Source organism: Leuresthes tenuis, unplaced genomic scaffold (genome assembly GCF_036924035.1).
Source record: "Leuresthes tenuis unplaced genomic scaffold, fLeuTen1.0.hap1 SCAF_2, whole genome shotgun sequence".
Taxonomy (NCBI): domain Eukaryota; kingdom Metazoa; phylum Chordata; class Actinopteri; order Atheriniformes; family Atherinopsidae; genus Leuresthes; species Leuresthes tenuis.
Window position 1 is genome coordinate 7,785,655 of NW_027325356.1, and position 16,757 is coordinate 7,802,411.

General features: G+C 37.2%; 1 protein-coding gene across 2 annotated transcripts; it reads right to left on the reverse strand.

Moving 5' to 3' along the window:
* Nucleotides 1–3,431: 3,431 nt before the first annotated feature.
* On the reverse strand, nucleotides 3,432–5,548 carry LOC140302375 (gonadotropin subunit beta-1-like). Of its 2 annotated transcripts, none has more exons than XM_072381202.1 (3): nucleotides 5,451–5,548; nucleotides 4,040–4,223; nucleotides 3,432–3,700 (listed from the first exon to the last, which is right to left on the reverse strand). In XM_072381202.1, the coding sequence occupies exons 2-3, from the start codon at nucleotides 4,196–4,198 to the stop codon at nucleotides 3,512–3,514; spliced, it is 348 nt and encodes a 115-aa protein (XP_072237303.1). In that variant the 5' UTR covers nucleotides 4,199–4,223; nucleotides 5,451–5,548; the 3' UTR covers nucleotides 3,432–3,511. The 2 variants fall into 2 exon arrangements, with proteins under 2 accessions (XP_072237303.1, XP_072237302.1); XM_072381201.1 differs by having other exon boundaries at nucleotides 4,040–4,265; nucleotides 5,451–5,516.
* Between the last annotated feature and the right edge of the window lie 11,209 nt (nucleotides 5,549–16,757).

The following is a 16,757-nucleotide window of genomic DNA, read 5'->3' on the forward strand; positions in this document are numbered from 1 at the left end:
ACTCTCAGCTCGTCTTCTTCTCTGACCCCTCACAACAAGCTGAAAAAGTAGAAAAATCCATCCATTCTTCCATTTTTCTGTTTCTACTTCATCCAGTTCAGTGCTGTAGGGGGAGCTGAGCTGTTAAAGGGCAAGAGGACAGGTCACCAGTCCATCACAGTGCTATGTGCAAAAATTGTTTCTGTAATTATCCCACGTCATATATCTTATTCAATCTATTTTGCTGTTATTGATCATTCCATTGATTGTATCACTCATGAGGATGCTTTGGCTTTAACATCAGCATTACTTTGTGGCTTAAATATCGGCATCCTTTGAATACAAGTTGCTATAGCAGTACCGTTAGAGTCAGTCGCACTTAAATTTTACAGAAAAAAAATTTCAACAGTGACTCCGAGGCCAGCTGTTTGTATACATTTCTTCATGTTCAAACTCTGCAGAGTTAATTCAAAACAAGTACACCTGTGAAAGATTTAATGAAAAAAAAACTGAGTCACATTAATCGGAAATGTGGGATCTTCAGCACTTGGAGCTCGATCCGCCCTACAGATTAAAAGTTAGGATACCTTGTTTCTTGTTTTGATTTCAACAGCTCTTTGTTTAATGAATCTATTGTGAGTCCTCTGATGTAGGGAAAACCAATATTACAGAGTAGAGTAATTAATGAGGAAAGTCTTTCAGATAGAGTAAGGATGCATGGTGGTACAAGGAACTCAGTCATTAAAAACCTACCAAATAAGCACAATAAACCCATATTTGTGAGTGAGGGGTTGCAGATCATGGAAATAATGCTGACAGTGAGTGAAAGCTGGTGAGTTAACCAGTGTCATTAACAGGAAACCCAGGTTTGTTCATGCCTCTGGCTTGATTCAATTTTACAATAACAGTCTGCAGACTCTGGGGACACGTCTGTTTTTTGTTAAGAACAAGTCTATTTTCCAAACTGTGTCACAGAAACAACAACAATCTGTGCAGGCTTCAGAGCTGATTAATCTTTTCCCTGCAAACTGTCCATTAGTTATGTTTTTGAAGCTTTGGGTTCTAATTTTCTGTATCTTAACACCTAATTTACTCCAAAAAATGTTTTTTAAAAATTTTGTTCTCATATTGTATAAATGTAACATTGTCAGCTTTTGTATTTCCAGGCTTGATAAGCAGCATTCTGAGAATGGATCAGGCTCTGTGGTCAATGGTGCCTGTCATCCTTTATACATTTAAAACCAAAATAATACAATAAAAAGGTAAATTGTTGATTTTTGCCAAACTGCTTCACGTCATGTCACGCTTACAACCAAAGCTTAAATACCATTTGTCAATAAAACTTAAAATATAATTGTAAACCAAAAAAATATAAAAATCTTGTCCCCTGCCTGCAGATTCTACACATTTTTATGCAGACGTTTGTTCATAAAAATAAAAATTAGACAGTTATCTGATTGTCTGTAAAAGTGTTGATATGGGGAGCAAGAGCAAGAACTCAGACTCTTCTGAATGCAGGCATTAAAGGAACAGTTCAGCATTTTGGGAAATATGATTTTTACTTCCTAGTGTCCAATACCACTATATATACTAAACAAGAAGCACAAATACATGAGAATGAAACCAATGATGTGCCAAAGTACAATTTAAGCTACCTAATTCTTTTTTATATACCCACTTCACAACATATGTGAAGGAATTATAGCACCGCTTGCTCCTTCACTAGATTCATTTGCAACTTTAGTTATCAGCTACTTTTATGATAAGTATTTATCATAATTTATAAAATAACAAGGTTTTAAAATATCTCACATTGTTAAAGATTAAACCAGTGGTTTCCTCACTTTTTGGTTTCTTATATCTTACAAAGAAATAGGGTGTTGACAGAGTCACCTTTAAAATGTCAGTAAATGTTAAACTGATCCAAAATCCCACCACAAATCAAAGACAAAAGAGAATAAATAAACTAAAACACATATGTCTATGTATCAGAACCCTTTCTTCTTTCCTCTTAATCGTGTCTTGATCCCACAGACTTATCTTGTGTCACGGTGAATAAAACTGCATAATCAGCAGCCCAAACTGGCTCCACCTCCACAACAGTAACAGGATGTATTTACACAGGACTATATCAATAATCTGTACACATAACATGTAATAATGTATGTAAGTATGTAAGAGGTCCGGTTCAGTTCTATTACATGTCATATATTGTCAACAGAAATAAATAAATGGGCATCAAGGGGAGCTTTACATTTATAAAACTTCCCTTGGCAAAGCAAATCTGTTTGGCATCAAAGATATTCAGACGACAATTCTGCTGCCATAATGCTGAACAGGACAAGGGGGAAAATAAATAAAAAAAATAAAAAAAATAATGTATGTAAGTGCTTTTACCATATTTATTTTACTACATTGTGCTTAAACTTTTTTTTAAATTTAAGTAGACTTTTGAATGCAGTGAGTCCTTTTTTAAAGTGCTATATTGGTACTTTTACTTGAGTAAAGTATCTGCATACTGCTTTTATCACTGGTTAAAACTAGAATAAATTCAGCTAAGCATAAAAAAGCTATAAAAGTAGTGTCGTGAGCCAGTAAAAAAACAGATATCCATCATCATTCAGGTCATGCTTCTGGCTTGCTAAGCTTTTTCTACTTTTACTGTAGTGAATCCCACTGAGAAAACCCACTGATCAGCAGGCACGCTTGTGGAACATTTAGATATACTGCAGGCTCTAAATTTTCATTTCCACCTGTCAAAAAAGAGGTGAGGCTTTCTCTTTCTTTTACACGACCTCTTGTTCTCAGAATAAAAACCTGACTTGCAGGATTGCTGCACTTTAGGGGTCAATCACCTCGGTCAAAACAAAAAAGGGAACTGTTGGTCGGACATTTGGCTTCTCTGTCAGCCTTCCAAATCCAGTCTTAATGCTCATGGAAAATAAAACTAAGCGCATTTAGTTTGAAAACTTTGATCTACTTGGCAGTTCTGCTGGCACCTTTTGCCCCTTTTGGCTCCATATAGTCACTCTTCTGTCAAAAATCTGGGTGTGTTTTTATACAGCTCTTAAGTTGGATGAGCAGATCAGTGCAGTTGTCAAAACAAGCTACAGAAAATGCCAAAGTGAAGCCTTATCTCCTCCTAAGAGACCTGGAAAAAGTTACTCACGCTTTATCACCTCTGGACTGGACTGGTGCAATAGGCTGAGCAGCAGGTCGTCTTCTCTGCGTTATTTGCAAATGTTTCAGAATGCAGCAGCTTGTCTTTTAACTCCGATCCAAGCATCCCTTTACTGGCTTGCTGTCTGTTTTAGATTGGTTTGAAGATTTTATCTTTTACTTTTAACTTTTCAAACAGAAATATTTATCTTATCAAAGACATCCTCTTCGAGATATTTCGAGATAGAAATTAATTCAAAACACAACAGACCTTCAAAAAAAGAACAAGAATGTGAACGATACATTTTTATTTTAGTTCCAGATTGAAAGACAAGAAGATAATAAGCTCATTTGTCATGAACAAAGTGGTAGTCTAGCAGATGTCTCTCTGAAGGCGGCTGCAATCAGTGTTTAATGTGTTGCATAAAGCACACTTGCAGTTTCGGGCCACAGGGTAGGTGACGCCAACTGGACATCCCTCAATGTATTTGACCTCATAGTACCAGTCCCCATTGCAGATCTTCTGCTCAGGTGGGTTATCAGGGCTGACGATGACAGAATCCTATCAGCAGCAGCAACAGACGGCCGTGAATAGACACAAATACAAACACAATCAATTCAGAGTGATAGAGAAATGGTTGCCTAGAATAGTAATCTTTAACCCAAGTGAGATTAATTTTGTAATAATCATGCCATAAATGATGAATCTTGTCCTTTCCTCCACCAGACTTAACATTAACCTGTATCCTGCTAAAATATTTACTTGAAAGTTCTTTCAATGAATAAAAATGATAGAAACACCTACGATGTTAGCTTAGTTTAACATATTCCCCTATATAAGCAGAATAAATGTCTTGACATGTTTCATTAATCATTGCTGTTGGTTTGAATCCTCCATCACCTTGTGGAAGCACAGTCCTTCACATATGGTAGTGTGGATGAACTCGGTGGTGCCACAGCTCTCCACCGGGATGCTGACGTTTTTTGGATAACAGTTGAGGTGGCAGCCTTGCCCCATCTCTGCCAGCACCAGCACTGCTGCTATGACAACCAGCTGCATCCTCTGCCGAGTGCAGCACAGATGCCTGCCGCAAGAGGGGACCAGGTCTCTCATGAGATATCTTAAACTATACAGACATGTGGTGCAGTGAGAGCCTAGCTTTGGTGACTTTTTCACAGATTTATAGTGCTTGAATTATTTGGCAGATTGTAGATGGATGGAGGAGGCTGATCTATCTTTCAAAAGTCTATATCAAAACTGCTTTCTTGCAATATTGTCATGATAAGAAGTTAATGTCTAACAGCTAAACGGTGGAGCTTAGATCAAGCCAGATAGTGTAAAAGTGCTATAAAAGTAGTAGGATGCCTGTATTTGCCATATAAAAGATTATTATCTGTGATGGAGGTATTTTTTTCTTTAATTCTTTCAGCCTGGAAATTGTTGTTTTTTTGGAGGACACGTGTTAAGAGAAATAAATGTTGTCAACGACAAACTTTTAATAATTTTGTTGACTTCCTATTATACCTTTTAATATTCGGTTTCAATATGTTTATCTCCATCCAGTGTAAACAGATGGATTAATCTCAGCTAAAAGTCCGTGAATTAACCTTTTTTTCTGGAGCTTTCTATCAAATGAAAAATAAAATGAAAAATTTGTGTTTTGTTGGTTAAATCAAATCATGAAACAAATACATGACCAAATTAACAAGCTGTGTTATTCAGTAGTGTGATGGATGTTGTAATGAATAAATGGTTGTTCTATTGAGCTGGTTTTACAGTCTATAACATCTTCCTGAGGTAATCAGTCAGATTGGGGGTTATTAAGGATCCAGTGTGCCAGAGTGAGCACAGAACATTTGCAAAGAGTCTGAAGGGACGAATAGTCCTTTTTCAACTTCAAAGTAATTTTTAATGCTTTAAGAATTAACTTTATCACTCAAAACTAGAGACAATCAGACAGATATATAAATTAAACAAATAAATGGTTAATACATTATGCAGTTGTTTTCTCTGATGTATGCAATCGACCTCACTTTAGTCCAACTGATGGAAAAATCAGGCACATAAAAGCCTGTAAATCACATTTACACACACAGTATCGTTTTCTGTATATTAAAGATACAATTTGAACAAAGTACCTGAAATGGAGAGAATATTTTTTTTACAGGTTATGCTATAATAAGTTGGATCTTAATCATTGGGTTTCACAGAAAAGAAAAGTCTCTTTAAATTTAATTTCACTTCACTAACAACAGAATGATGAATACATTTTCAACAGCTTACATGTTATCGATATGAACAGAAAGCCTACCTGTAGAGCTCTGTAGTCACTTTGAAAAGTGTTTCTTTTGTTGCACTTCAAACATCTGTAACAGCTCACTATCTCTGTTGCTTAAATACTCCTGCTCATAATCCTTTTAATCTGTTCGGCCTCGGTTCGGTTTCACATCTCCTACCTGTTTAGACTCAAGGCAAAATCCTCGTCTTTGTCCCCTCAGAGGTTCAGGGTGGGCGCTTGGCTCAAGGCCTTTCCTCCTACTCACGAGGAGGGGCAAACTGTATCCTCAGAAATCTTGTTTAGATTAAATGAGTGAAGGGCTCAGATGGAGCACCGAAATACAGAAATAAACCTGCCCCCACACTGAGATGGAAAACATTGATATGAGCGGCAGTAATTCATTTGCAGTGCTCCACCTTTTTTCCTTTGTGCTTGTCTCTGGAACATCTAGTCCACCTTTACATTTGAAGTGATGTTTGAAATGCTTCAGGATTTCCTAGAATAAAGAGCTTCTTATACATTTATATGAACTGAGGACAAAGAGGCCTCACCAACAAACCTTTGAAAGTTAGAATTTAAATTCTGACTAGGAATTGTGGTATCATTCAAACCATTCTGTCATAATGAATATTGGAAAAATCTGTGGCCATTTCTGAACATTCACTGTACCCTGATGAGCTGTACGGGAGAATGCAAACATCAGAATGAGTTGGTTCAGACATTGTGTGAGATTTACCCTGCCAGCACAAAGACTGAGTAAAGTCTATTTGATCCCATGTTTGAACAGAGCAGAGTAATGTCCAGAGAATGATGCTGGATAGTGTGACTCCAGCATACTTTGTGCATCGTGTCCATCCTTCTGCACACTTCAGCCAGACAAAAACAGCCAAGTGTTCTTCCTGTAGTGAACTGGGAAAGCAAGACTTTCATCTCCCACTTCAGACAGTAAGTGTACAAACATGGCTGATGCGTGCTTCTGTCAAGGAAAAGTCACATAAATGGCACTGTGTATCATTCAGTGACATGTTGACTGGCTTTCTTATATATTTTTAGAATCACAGACTTCCGTTGTCGACACGAACACTATGACATCCCCCAGAGTCACTGTTTTAAAGCCTCACATTTATCTTTTGACCATTACTATCCTGATATTTTGAAGCCATATTTGATCAAGAGGGTGGACACCTGAAACCTGTTTGAAGAACATTATTTAGGGACCTAATATTGATTTACTTCTGGGATCATTTTCAAAACTATCATCAACATATTGATCAAAAGAGCATGTCTCACTTTTGATAGATAAAACATATCTCTTCTGTTCAGCTGAGGCAACTCATCACTGACACTTTCAACATAGACACTAGATTTAAGACTCAAGATTGTTACACTACAAACCATAATTAGATTAAAATGTCATCGACATACCACATTCTGAGGCATAATGGTTTAAAAATAAAGTTTTCCAATGTGGCTTTAAACATTTATCTGAGCTTGATCTACAAAACCAATGTCACGCAAATTTTTCGAGAAATGCAACAAAAGTTAAGCCCATAATGTGTGTACAGCCACCAACTTTATCATATTTTGGCAATGTAAACAAATGTATAATCTGATGCCCGGGTCTGTGTCTGAATGCGACATATCAGCTGATCAACAGTCCAAGGTCATCATTTGATTTGGTTTTTCATGATGCCCCGCACATTTTCCTTAGGAGACAGACGTGGACTGCTTTTCATAATGAAATCATGAATAAATGTATGCATTGTTGCATTAGCTGGTTTAATCTAATTTAATTTAATTTAAATCTTTAATCTGGCTACTAATCATAAATTTACAATATCTAAATTTATCTCTAAAACATTTTCATTCAACAAATCAAAGCAACCAAAGAGGCAATTTTGTGAGGCGTTCTTTAAACTACCATCTCTACAAGCAGCAGGAGGGAAATAAAACCACATAAGCGTTTCCACATCGAAGCAGATGTCATTTTCAAGTCTTCAACAAGCTACAAAGTCTTCTTAAGGAGGAAGGAGAGGGGAGCAGGTGATCCATGTTCAGTGGCTGTAGTTCCTTGATACATCTGGCTCAGGTGTGATCCCAGCCTGGGGCCCTTTGCTGCATGTGTATCCCCTCTCTCTCCATCCTCTTTCCTGTCTACCTGCTTCTAAATAAAGGCGACTAGTGTCCAAGAAAACCTTTTAAAAAAAGGAAAGAAGAGGGGTTAAAAAATGTTAACAGTAGGGTTAAAGTACACTCTTTTTAGAAGGCCCCCATAACCTTAATGGATGCCACAGATGTTGGGTCTGCTAAAATAATCCATTTTGTTTAGGAACTTTCCTGACAGAGCAACATGATCCAGAAGTATCTGCGTAGCAACCAAGATAAGAGATGTTTGAATCCTTGAAATACTAACGAAAGGAGCTCCAATGCTTCCTTATTATGTCCTTTAACATAGGATACACCGGCACATCTTTAATGAGAGAAAGGAGATTGTTCTGTCCCATATTTCCTTGCGGTTGCAGATTTTATACCGACACTTTTCATCCAGTCGTACTAACTGGGATTCATGTAGATAAATATGAGGATGGAAGAAGCCTCCATTGCTGCTATCGTCACATTCAGTAGAAAGTTAGAAATGCACCATGAGTTGGACAGAAAAACTATTTCTTGGCCAGAAGCCATGCTGCATCCAGCGACTGCTCTGTCTGCCCTTGCATCCACCAGGGACTCAGATTCCCCAGCATCTTGCTGAATTGCCATACCTGCCGAACAAGGCTGCAAGGACTTTTAATGGAGTCACTCTGTCGTCTGAGGTGCTAATTCCTTTGGAAATCTCAGCTGAAATACACAATTATTTGCACGCATTCTGTCCTAAATGAGCAGGGGTCATAGCTGATTAATCTAGCATTAAGAATAGAGCAGATCATTAGTAATTTTCTGGTGATTCCTCTTGAAATTAGTGCATCTGTACTGAAATTCAATTTATAAAGTATGGAGCCGTAACTCTCACACCCACGCATGTGCTGCATTCATATACACATCACATCAACGCCTTATTTATAGTCGACCTGCAATCCGGAAAGGGCAGATAAGACTTTCAAGTTCAGGCCAATATTAGAGTCCCAAAAACAGACAATTTGTTCTGCTTGAAAAAACAAAATTGTCCTTGTGAGCGTCTTTATTTTTCTTTCCCACATCAATGAGAACAAGGCCTGTCCCGTAATGTCACATTAATGTCCACTGGGGATCAATTTGGAGGTGATAGATGAGGTGATGGTTTTTGGACATAGGATGATTTTCTGGTTCATAACTCTGAGGACTACAATAAACCAAAGCTCCTCTGGGTTTAAAGGCTCATACGAGCTATATATGAAGCCACATATAAAAGAGCTCAGAGATGTACATCCTGCTGACATAACAAATTTAGGTCACAGGTTAATGCTCCTCAGCTCAGGAACAGAGCCCTCTTTCTCCACAGCAGAAATACTGTCCTAACATCCTTGGAAATATCTACACCCCCACTCAGTTGCCCATCTCTTTGCAGAAACCCACAGTCTCTTTTAAAGCCATTTTGTCACAAACTGAAGCCTTCAACACGATGCATCACCCCACACTAACATTTTCTCCCTCTGTGCATCTGGTCTAAACAAACGCCTCCACAGCGCTGCCAAGGTCAAGTTTTGTTTGGTTACTGTGCTGGAAGTTTCTGCATGCGTACTGAGTTTGGAGGGAGGCGGAAGGTTTGTAGCAACTAACAATGATTCTTTGCTGAGCTTTTACATTTACATTTGTTTTTCTCATTCTTTCTTAGTATCTGTGTTCTATTGTTTAGCATAAATCTTACATCTTTGAATTAAAATCATACCTTTTATTGTATGATTCAATCATTCAAATCAATACATTCAAGTTTAATTCTTTGTAATTTGTAAAGTTAAATATTTCAGAGTTAGTTCTCATAGTTAAATATAAACATTTAAAGAGCTAGTTTGATTCACATTACTTGGAACTTTAAAGGATAAATTAATGTATTGATTACGACCAAGAGCTGCATGCTGGTTAGTGCTGTTACCTCACAGCAAGAGGGTTCCTGGTTTGATTCTTCGTTCATGTAAGGGTTCTCTTCGGGTGCTCCAGCTTCGTCCCACAGCCTGAAAACGTGTGTTAGGTTAATTTGTGACTCTAAATTAGCCCACAGAGAGATTGTGAGCATGCATGGTTGTTTGTCTCTATGTCAGACACTCAATACACTCACTCAGGGTATACCCTGCGTTTGGATTAGGCGATTATGGATGAAAATGGATTGATGGACTGAATAAGTTTCATTGATTTATTTACATCTCAGTGGCCCCGCCTATCTATTAGAATAGTTTTTTCTTATTTTGAACCCTCTTGAATCATCAGATCTTAGAGTGGGCGACTGTTAAATGCGCTTAAAGTGGAAACAAAAATCCACAGACAGGCAACTTTTTACTACCATGGCCTACATCTCTGAACTAACCTCCAGAAGATATGAGGGCCTTTTTAGTCCAATTTTAAATTAAATTCATTGTTATATTTAAAATCTATTTTACAACTCAAAGTAGCTGTTCAATTAATCTTTAGCATGGTTTCTAATTTAATTTTATTTAATCAACTAGCAAATCAAATTACCCACCTTTTCACCTTTTGTCACTTAATTTGTCCATTTATTTAATCTTAAATCAAGTGTTTAATCGAACTGTATTCATTTAGTTTATTTCATGTATCTATCTCTTTTCTGGTTTCCCTCACTTCTATATTTCGCCCCTTTTAGAATTCCAGAAATTTCTGATTTTGCTATTCCTGCTGTTTTCTCATTAAAAATTTATGAGATGCATAATATCCCTTTATGATGATGTGTCCTCAGTTCCTTCTTTATTGAGTCTTTTTATTTACAACATAGTAATTTATTGGTTTATATGTGGGTGTGAGGAGGTCTATGGTACGTTTGGGGGTTACTGTTGTGTTTACTGTGTAAAACTGTGTTATATAATGTTTAGAAAGAAATACCATACAAAATAAGACTGGTTGACTGAGAATCCCCTCCTTGGATTTAACACACACTAAAATTCTCAGATTACCTAAGAATATTATTTAAAATTCACAGTTCATAATTGTAGCTGAAGCAGTAAATGCAATCTTTCTATAATTCAACGTTTTGTAGGCGAATGACAGAAAGAATGGTTAATTGACTAGCTGCCTAGATGAATATGGTCTCCAATATTATTTCCATTCAAATCTTTTTTAGAAATGTAGTTCTTCAGCTCTGGTGTAGACGTCTCTGTCCATACAACCACTCTGTGGGCAGCGTCCCTCCAACAGCACTGATCTGACTGATGTAACGTCTTTTAGACTGAAGGCCACAGAGGTACAGAGGAGCTCATTTGCAGACTGAAACACAGCTCAGCTCGCTCACTGCAGCTGCTCCAAATGGGACGTAGTTGATACTGACATACCTGCACTTAATTCCTCAATCTTATGATCTGTTTGGGAGCTGCTTGTAACTTTTGATTTGAAATAAATGTTAAAAGAAATGTGCAAAATAAACTAAAGTTAAATTTGGACCCCAAGATTTTTTTTTTCACAGCAAATGTAAATAAATAATTGATTTGATGATGACTCATAACAGTTGTTGCTATGTGCTCTGAAAAATCCATATCTGTCAGCCCCTGATGAAGAGCATGGTGCAGAACTACAGTGAGCTCCCTCTGGAGCCTCCCTTTTTTGTTGTTAAAACAACATATTACATACAAAACTGTTTACTCTGATGTTAAAAGACAGTGGAGATCACAATCAACATCAGACGGAAGAGCACAGTAGAAAGAGTTAACTCTGCTCCATGTCTGACCACCGACCCCTATGTCATGGCTGCAGTGTGACATTATATCAGTGGGATTCAGCAAAGAAAAGTTTTGTTGGGGTTATATGAAATTTGATTTATCAAGCTTTGCAAATATTTGCCTTTATTGTGATAAATGTCTTTAAGAGAGAGACATTTGTTTAAAAAAATTATATTGATCAGTCCTGCATGAACTGAATAGCTGGGCTGAATGATGAAGTTGTCATGCTGTTAAATCTCAGGAATCTAAGTCTCTCAAAGAAACCTTGATTTTCCTACAAACAGACAAAGTAGAAAGGTTATCTTATCAACCAAGTCAATATATATATATATATATGTGTGTGTGTGTTTGTTATGATGAGTAACCACACCAGTTGGAGAGTTATTGAATTTGTGGAAGAAGCTGACTTAGCTAATGCTCAAAACAAGACCCTAAATCCAGACAAGTTGAAGAAGAGATGTCATGTAGAACGGGGACAAAACAGAGAAATTGGAAGAAACTTTAAACCATTTCTTCCCTAGGTCTTCATTGGTAATGTGATATTCTTGACAAATAGAATGGAAGCATTTTAGGGAGTTCTGATGAGGACACAGTGGGAATGTTAAAAATGTAGTATCATATGCTTCTCCAGGACGTGGCGGCGGGAGCATAATCTGGAGTCCAGCGCTTATTTTGCTGCAAGACTTTAAAAGCAGAAAGACACTGCTAATGAAGTGATATCAAACTGTTAGCTGTGAGTGTATGTCCATTTTGTCACGCGATAAGAGTTGTCTTACCTGTCTTACCTGCCAATGCTGCATGAGACGTCATCAGCTTGTTGCTAGGCAACAAACACAACACCCCAATGCATTAATGCAATCTCAGGAAATTGTAATCATGCTTGTCTCTCTGCTTCGTTTACAACTTTCCAACAGTTGCCAACTGATTTAAAAACATGCTTTCACTGTCCTTGAAAGCCTTTATTTCGTAGCCTGGCTTCGTCAGTCAAATTGACATGTCTTGAAAATTTCTTTTAAAAATGTGTTGTTTAACGTTCAATTGCAAACATTTTGGATGCTATCTGCTAGTTTAACATTGTGTTTGTGATATGACAAAAAGGAAACTATTCTCTACAATATTCATCATCACCTTTGAATGCAGCTTCTGTGTGTACAGACCACTTCCTGTATTATTGAATAAATGGGTGAATTGTAAATAATTGTTCATTCTTTCAGGGTGAGTATAGGAGTTGTAGAGCTTATATTTTCCTTTGTTCATGTGTAGGATTTGTAACATGTTGCATCTAAACTTGTGTATAATGAGATACCTCACAACCCCACTTTATCAGCTCTTATTATTTCCTGACCTCACAACTCCCCCTGGTGCTGACTGAGGTGGATGCTCAATGAAATGCAAGGGTTAAGGGTGCTTGATCAATGTGCAATAGTCAGAAGGTTGCCTACATGTTTTGCAGACTTGAAAAGAGCTCATCAGATGTTTTAGGTGAGTATTTGAAATACTAAGATGACTGTGGAGACAAACTCTTTAAAGAGGCAGTGAATGATATTTGCACTGTCAGCAGCACTGATTATTTCACATGTATATTGTAAGCCTCTGCATAGGATTTTACATTATGTTTCCTCTTATCAAAAAGAAGCTCAGTGGTTGTATAATACGTTCTAGAAACAGGCTGCAGAAGCAATCTAAATTATCCCTACAGGAATATTACAACTAGAGATTTATAAAATACCTCAGGGGATGATTGGGATTCCTTAGAGGAATATTGTATCTGGAATAACAGGCTGTTCTGTCCTAATTAGAGCTTTTGATTCAAATGTATACTTGAATCAAATTCAAATGGATTGAAGTGTTGGCTGTAGCTGCTGATTGTTGTGCATCCCACCATCAGGCCTGTAGGGGACCTGCAGAAAAAAACTAATTATCTGTGCAATCAAATTCAAGTTCGGAGGTTTTAAAGGTTCGATGAATGGGCTCTTTACCTTCCCTTGGCATAAAATGGTCCAAATAAATCTGAGGTGCCAATAGGGTGAATGGCCAGTAATAGGAATCAGTTTTTTGTCTCTGTACCTTTTCTGTTAAAAAAGCTCATCTGCTTTTCAAGCTAAAACATGCAGATGTAAAATTAAGCATAAATTTGCAACAGAATACATTTCTTCAGCTATTTATCTGAGAATGTCAATGGATCTTTGTGCAACATAATGGACATTTTGTTTGTGCATTGTGTATAAAATGAACATCTTTTTTTTTTTCTGAGGTGTCATTATTTCCTCAAACCTTTCACACTTACATGAATAAAGGCTAATGTGGCTGCATACTTATACTTGTTTGTGGATCTAAATCCTAATAACTCAAGAAAAGGAAGGAACTCTTAATTGCTTTTCAATAGTAGTGCATTGTTTGGTTAATCAATACATGATAGCAGAGATTTGTTAATCAGGAGGTCATGTTTCAATCTCAAAACTGGTAACTGTATCTCTCAAACAAATAAAGTTAGTTAAAATGTTTCTGTGAATGATTTTAAAATCTATTTTCTTTGTTTTGAAAGTTAGCTTAGTGTGATAAGATGGCCTCTAAATACACCCTTTATGCTATTGTGTACTCCTTTAAACTATAAAATTTGCATCAATGTGAAGTAAGTGTACTGATACTCACAGGTTGACATTTTTCCAAGGAAACGTGTATTGTTTTTTTTGCTGTTGGGATTTACCAGGAGCCTCAGTAGAGTGTGCAAGTGTCCACTTCAAGGCTTCTTGTTCCACCTCAGGTAAAGATTTACGAATGTTTCACACTTTCATTTCCCACTATCTGTTTTATAAACCTCCAAGGCTTTGAAACTTCTTTAGCATGTCGTGCAGTCAAAGCAAAATACATCAGTGTGAACTGAAGAGAGGTGCTGCGTTATCAATACAACCCAGCATCTTATTGTTGTCATCACAATACAGAGCACAGAGGACAAAAAGCACACAACATTAGATGAAAAAGAGTGGCTTCCTGTTTTAATCACAGACACACCAATATCAAACCTCAAAATACTTGGTTATGAAGTGACGCCCTCATACCATAAACTTCTGAATGTTGATTACCTCCAACAAGGAGGTTATGTAGTTAGTCAGGTTTTATTTGTTAGCAGGTTAACTATCAAGTTATAAGCAGTCTGTAGAACTCTTCGTATTGCTCTAGATGTGGGATTGTTTTAGTGAGACTTGGAGGAGATACGCAGTCTTGGGCAGGTCTTTTTCTCTTTTGTGTTTGAGGATAAAAACTTAAAAACTTTAAAAGTTCAAGATCAAAACATCAACTTTCTTAACAAGATTTTGGATTTCCAGTTTTTCATTTGGTCTCCTTCCTTCTCCTAAGTGTTTTAAAGATACAATTAATGATTTTACATTTGAAATTTGGACCTAGAGTGACACACAATCCTCTTCTTTAGTCTTTTCTATGTGATCATTGTAACATAAGTCTGTTTCACTGTTTTTCCAATCATATGTGAAATAAACAATCCTTGAACAAATGCAAAATTCCTTCTTATATTTAAAGACTAAAGATCAGTAAATAATTTTAAGAATGCCAGTTTTTAAGTTGTTGGTGCCCAGGACACCTCTTTTATTAAAATAAAGACAATGTCTTTATTATGCTCTAAATGTTTGGTAATCTGCAACAACACTGAGATGTTATTAAGTCTTTAATTTGAAAGTTCCTCTTAATAAAACTCCTTTTTAACACATGAAACTTTACAACAAACATGTGTATCAGAAACACTTGTTTGGTATCACTGGTGGATTGGATTCATGTCTTCGTCTATGTTTTTACATGATTAATGCTGTAATATCTTATACTCACAAGAAGCAAGTTTTCACTGTAGCAAAGAATAATATTGAACTGTATGGTACTCGTAACAGATTAATGAACAGATGAGTGATTTCATATCATAAACAGGTGTTATTGCCCTTTCAGAGCTCTCTTTATTATACATCATGAGGAGGCAGAAACAGTAGGCGTTAATGGTGTTTAGTGTTCACATGGGAAATGCAAATGTATGCTAAGATTTTACTTCTAAATATTTCAAACACAGAGCTAACATTTACTTTGGACCTCTCGTGGATATAATTTATTATACGACTTTCCATTGCAGTATACAAGTATACTTTGAATTCATTGCATTTTATTAAAGGAACAGAGAAACCCAACAATTCCCTGAGAACACAAGTTCTTTTTAAATTCACTTCGAAAGTAAAGTCTAACCTTGTAGACCTGTGCTGAATCAGGTAAAATATATAAATAAATAAATAAATACATATTAGCCCAGTAATATGGGAAAAATTATAAAAACTGGGAGGATGAGACGGATTTTAATTTAAAAGAATGACTGCAACACCTACGTCCTACATGCATTATTTGGGGAATGACTAGAATGTAAAGCATTACTTTTGAGGGAAAGGGCACAAGTTGCCAGCATGAAGTGATGGTCAAAGACAGATGAGACTGTGAGACTGCAGCACGGTGCGCAGTGACCTTCTGCATCCACTGGGGGAGGACCGAGCACCGTCTGCATGTGCTGCGGTACACGGACGACTTTCTCACAGACTCTCCATCATCACACGCACAATGGGAGGGATACAGGGGTATAGGGCTACAGCGACAGACAGACAGATGTGTGATGCTCAGACTTAACCATGGGGCCATTTCCCCTCGCCTGTGCCAAGCTAAACTTTTACCCACCCTCGAATATTTTCGCCATGATCGTGAGGAGCGGTCATTGATGCCAACTGGAGGCTTGTACACCTGAATCTTTTTCTTTCTTTCCTTTTTAAAAAAAAAAAAAAAAAGAGTATTGTTGCCTGTAAATACAAGGAGCGTTGCAGCAGAAACGAGGGCTGAAGTGCCAACAGATCCTGTTGAATTAAGACAAGACGTCGAAACGCAGCCAAAAAAGTGTCCTCCTCAGAGTGCGTCAGAGCATGGATGTATCTACTGGATGTGGATATGGTCGCTGGTTGGTTACGACGAGGGATTGGTGATGTTACCCCCCCCCCCCCCAAAAAAAAAAAAAATCAAAACGGGAATTTCAGCAAAAACGAGGAGCTGCATTCTCACCTAGCATACCTCCTCCTCATCCTCCAACAGATTTGTTTTTAGGGGGCTGAGACAATTGCATTTGCCCCCTTTCTAACATGTAAGTGTGGATGTCAGAATGTAAGGGAGCTACTTTAATGAGAATTCTTCTTGCGTTTGGTTTATTCTAAACACAGACGTATCCTAGGGATTCGTTTCCGAGGGTTTATCTTGAAAAAATATATCATAATAATAAAAATAATGAAACGCTGAAGTTGAGTAATGTACGTAGTATCCTGGACAATTCATTCGCCAAAACAACAGAGATTCATGTAAACATCTCTTTCTTGCCTAAACCAATTGCTGTTGTCTCTTGTCTTATCTTTTTCTCGTAGCTCCTGGGAGCGGCAGAGGAATAAAGTCATTCAGA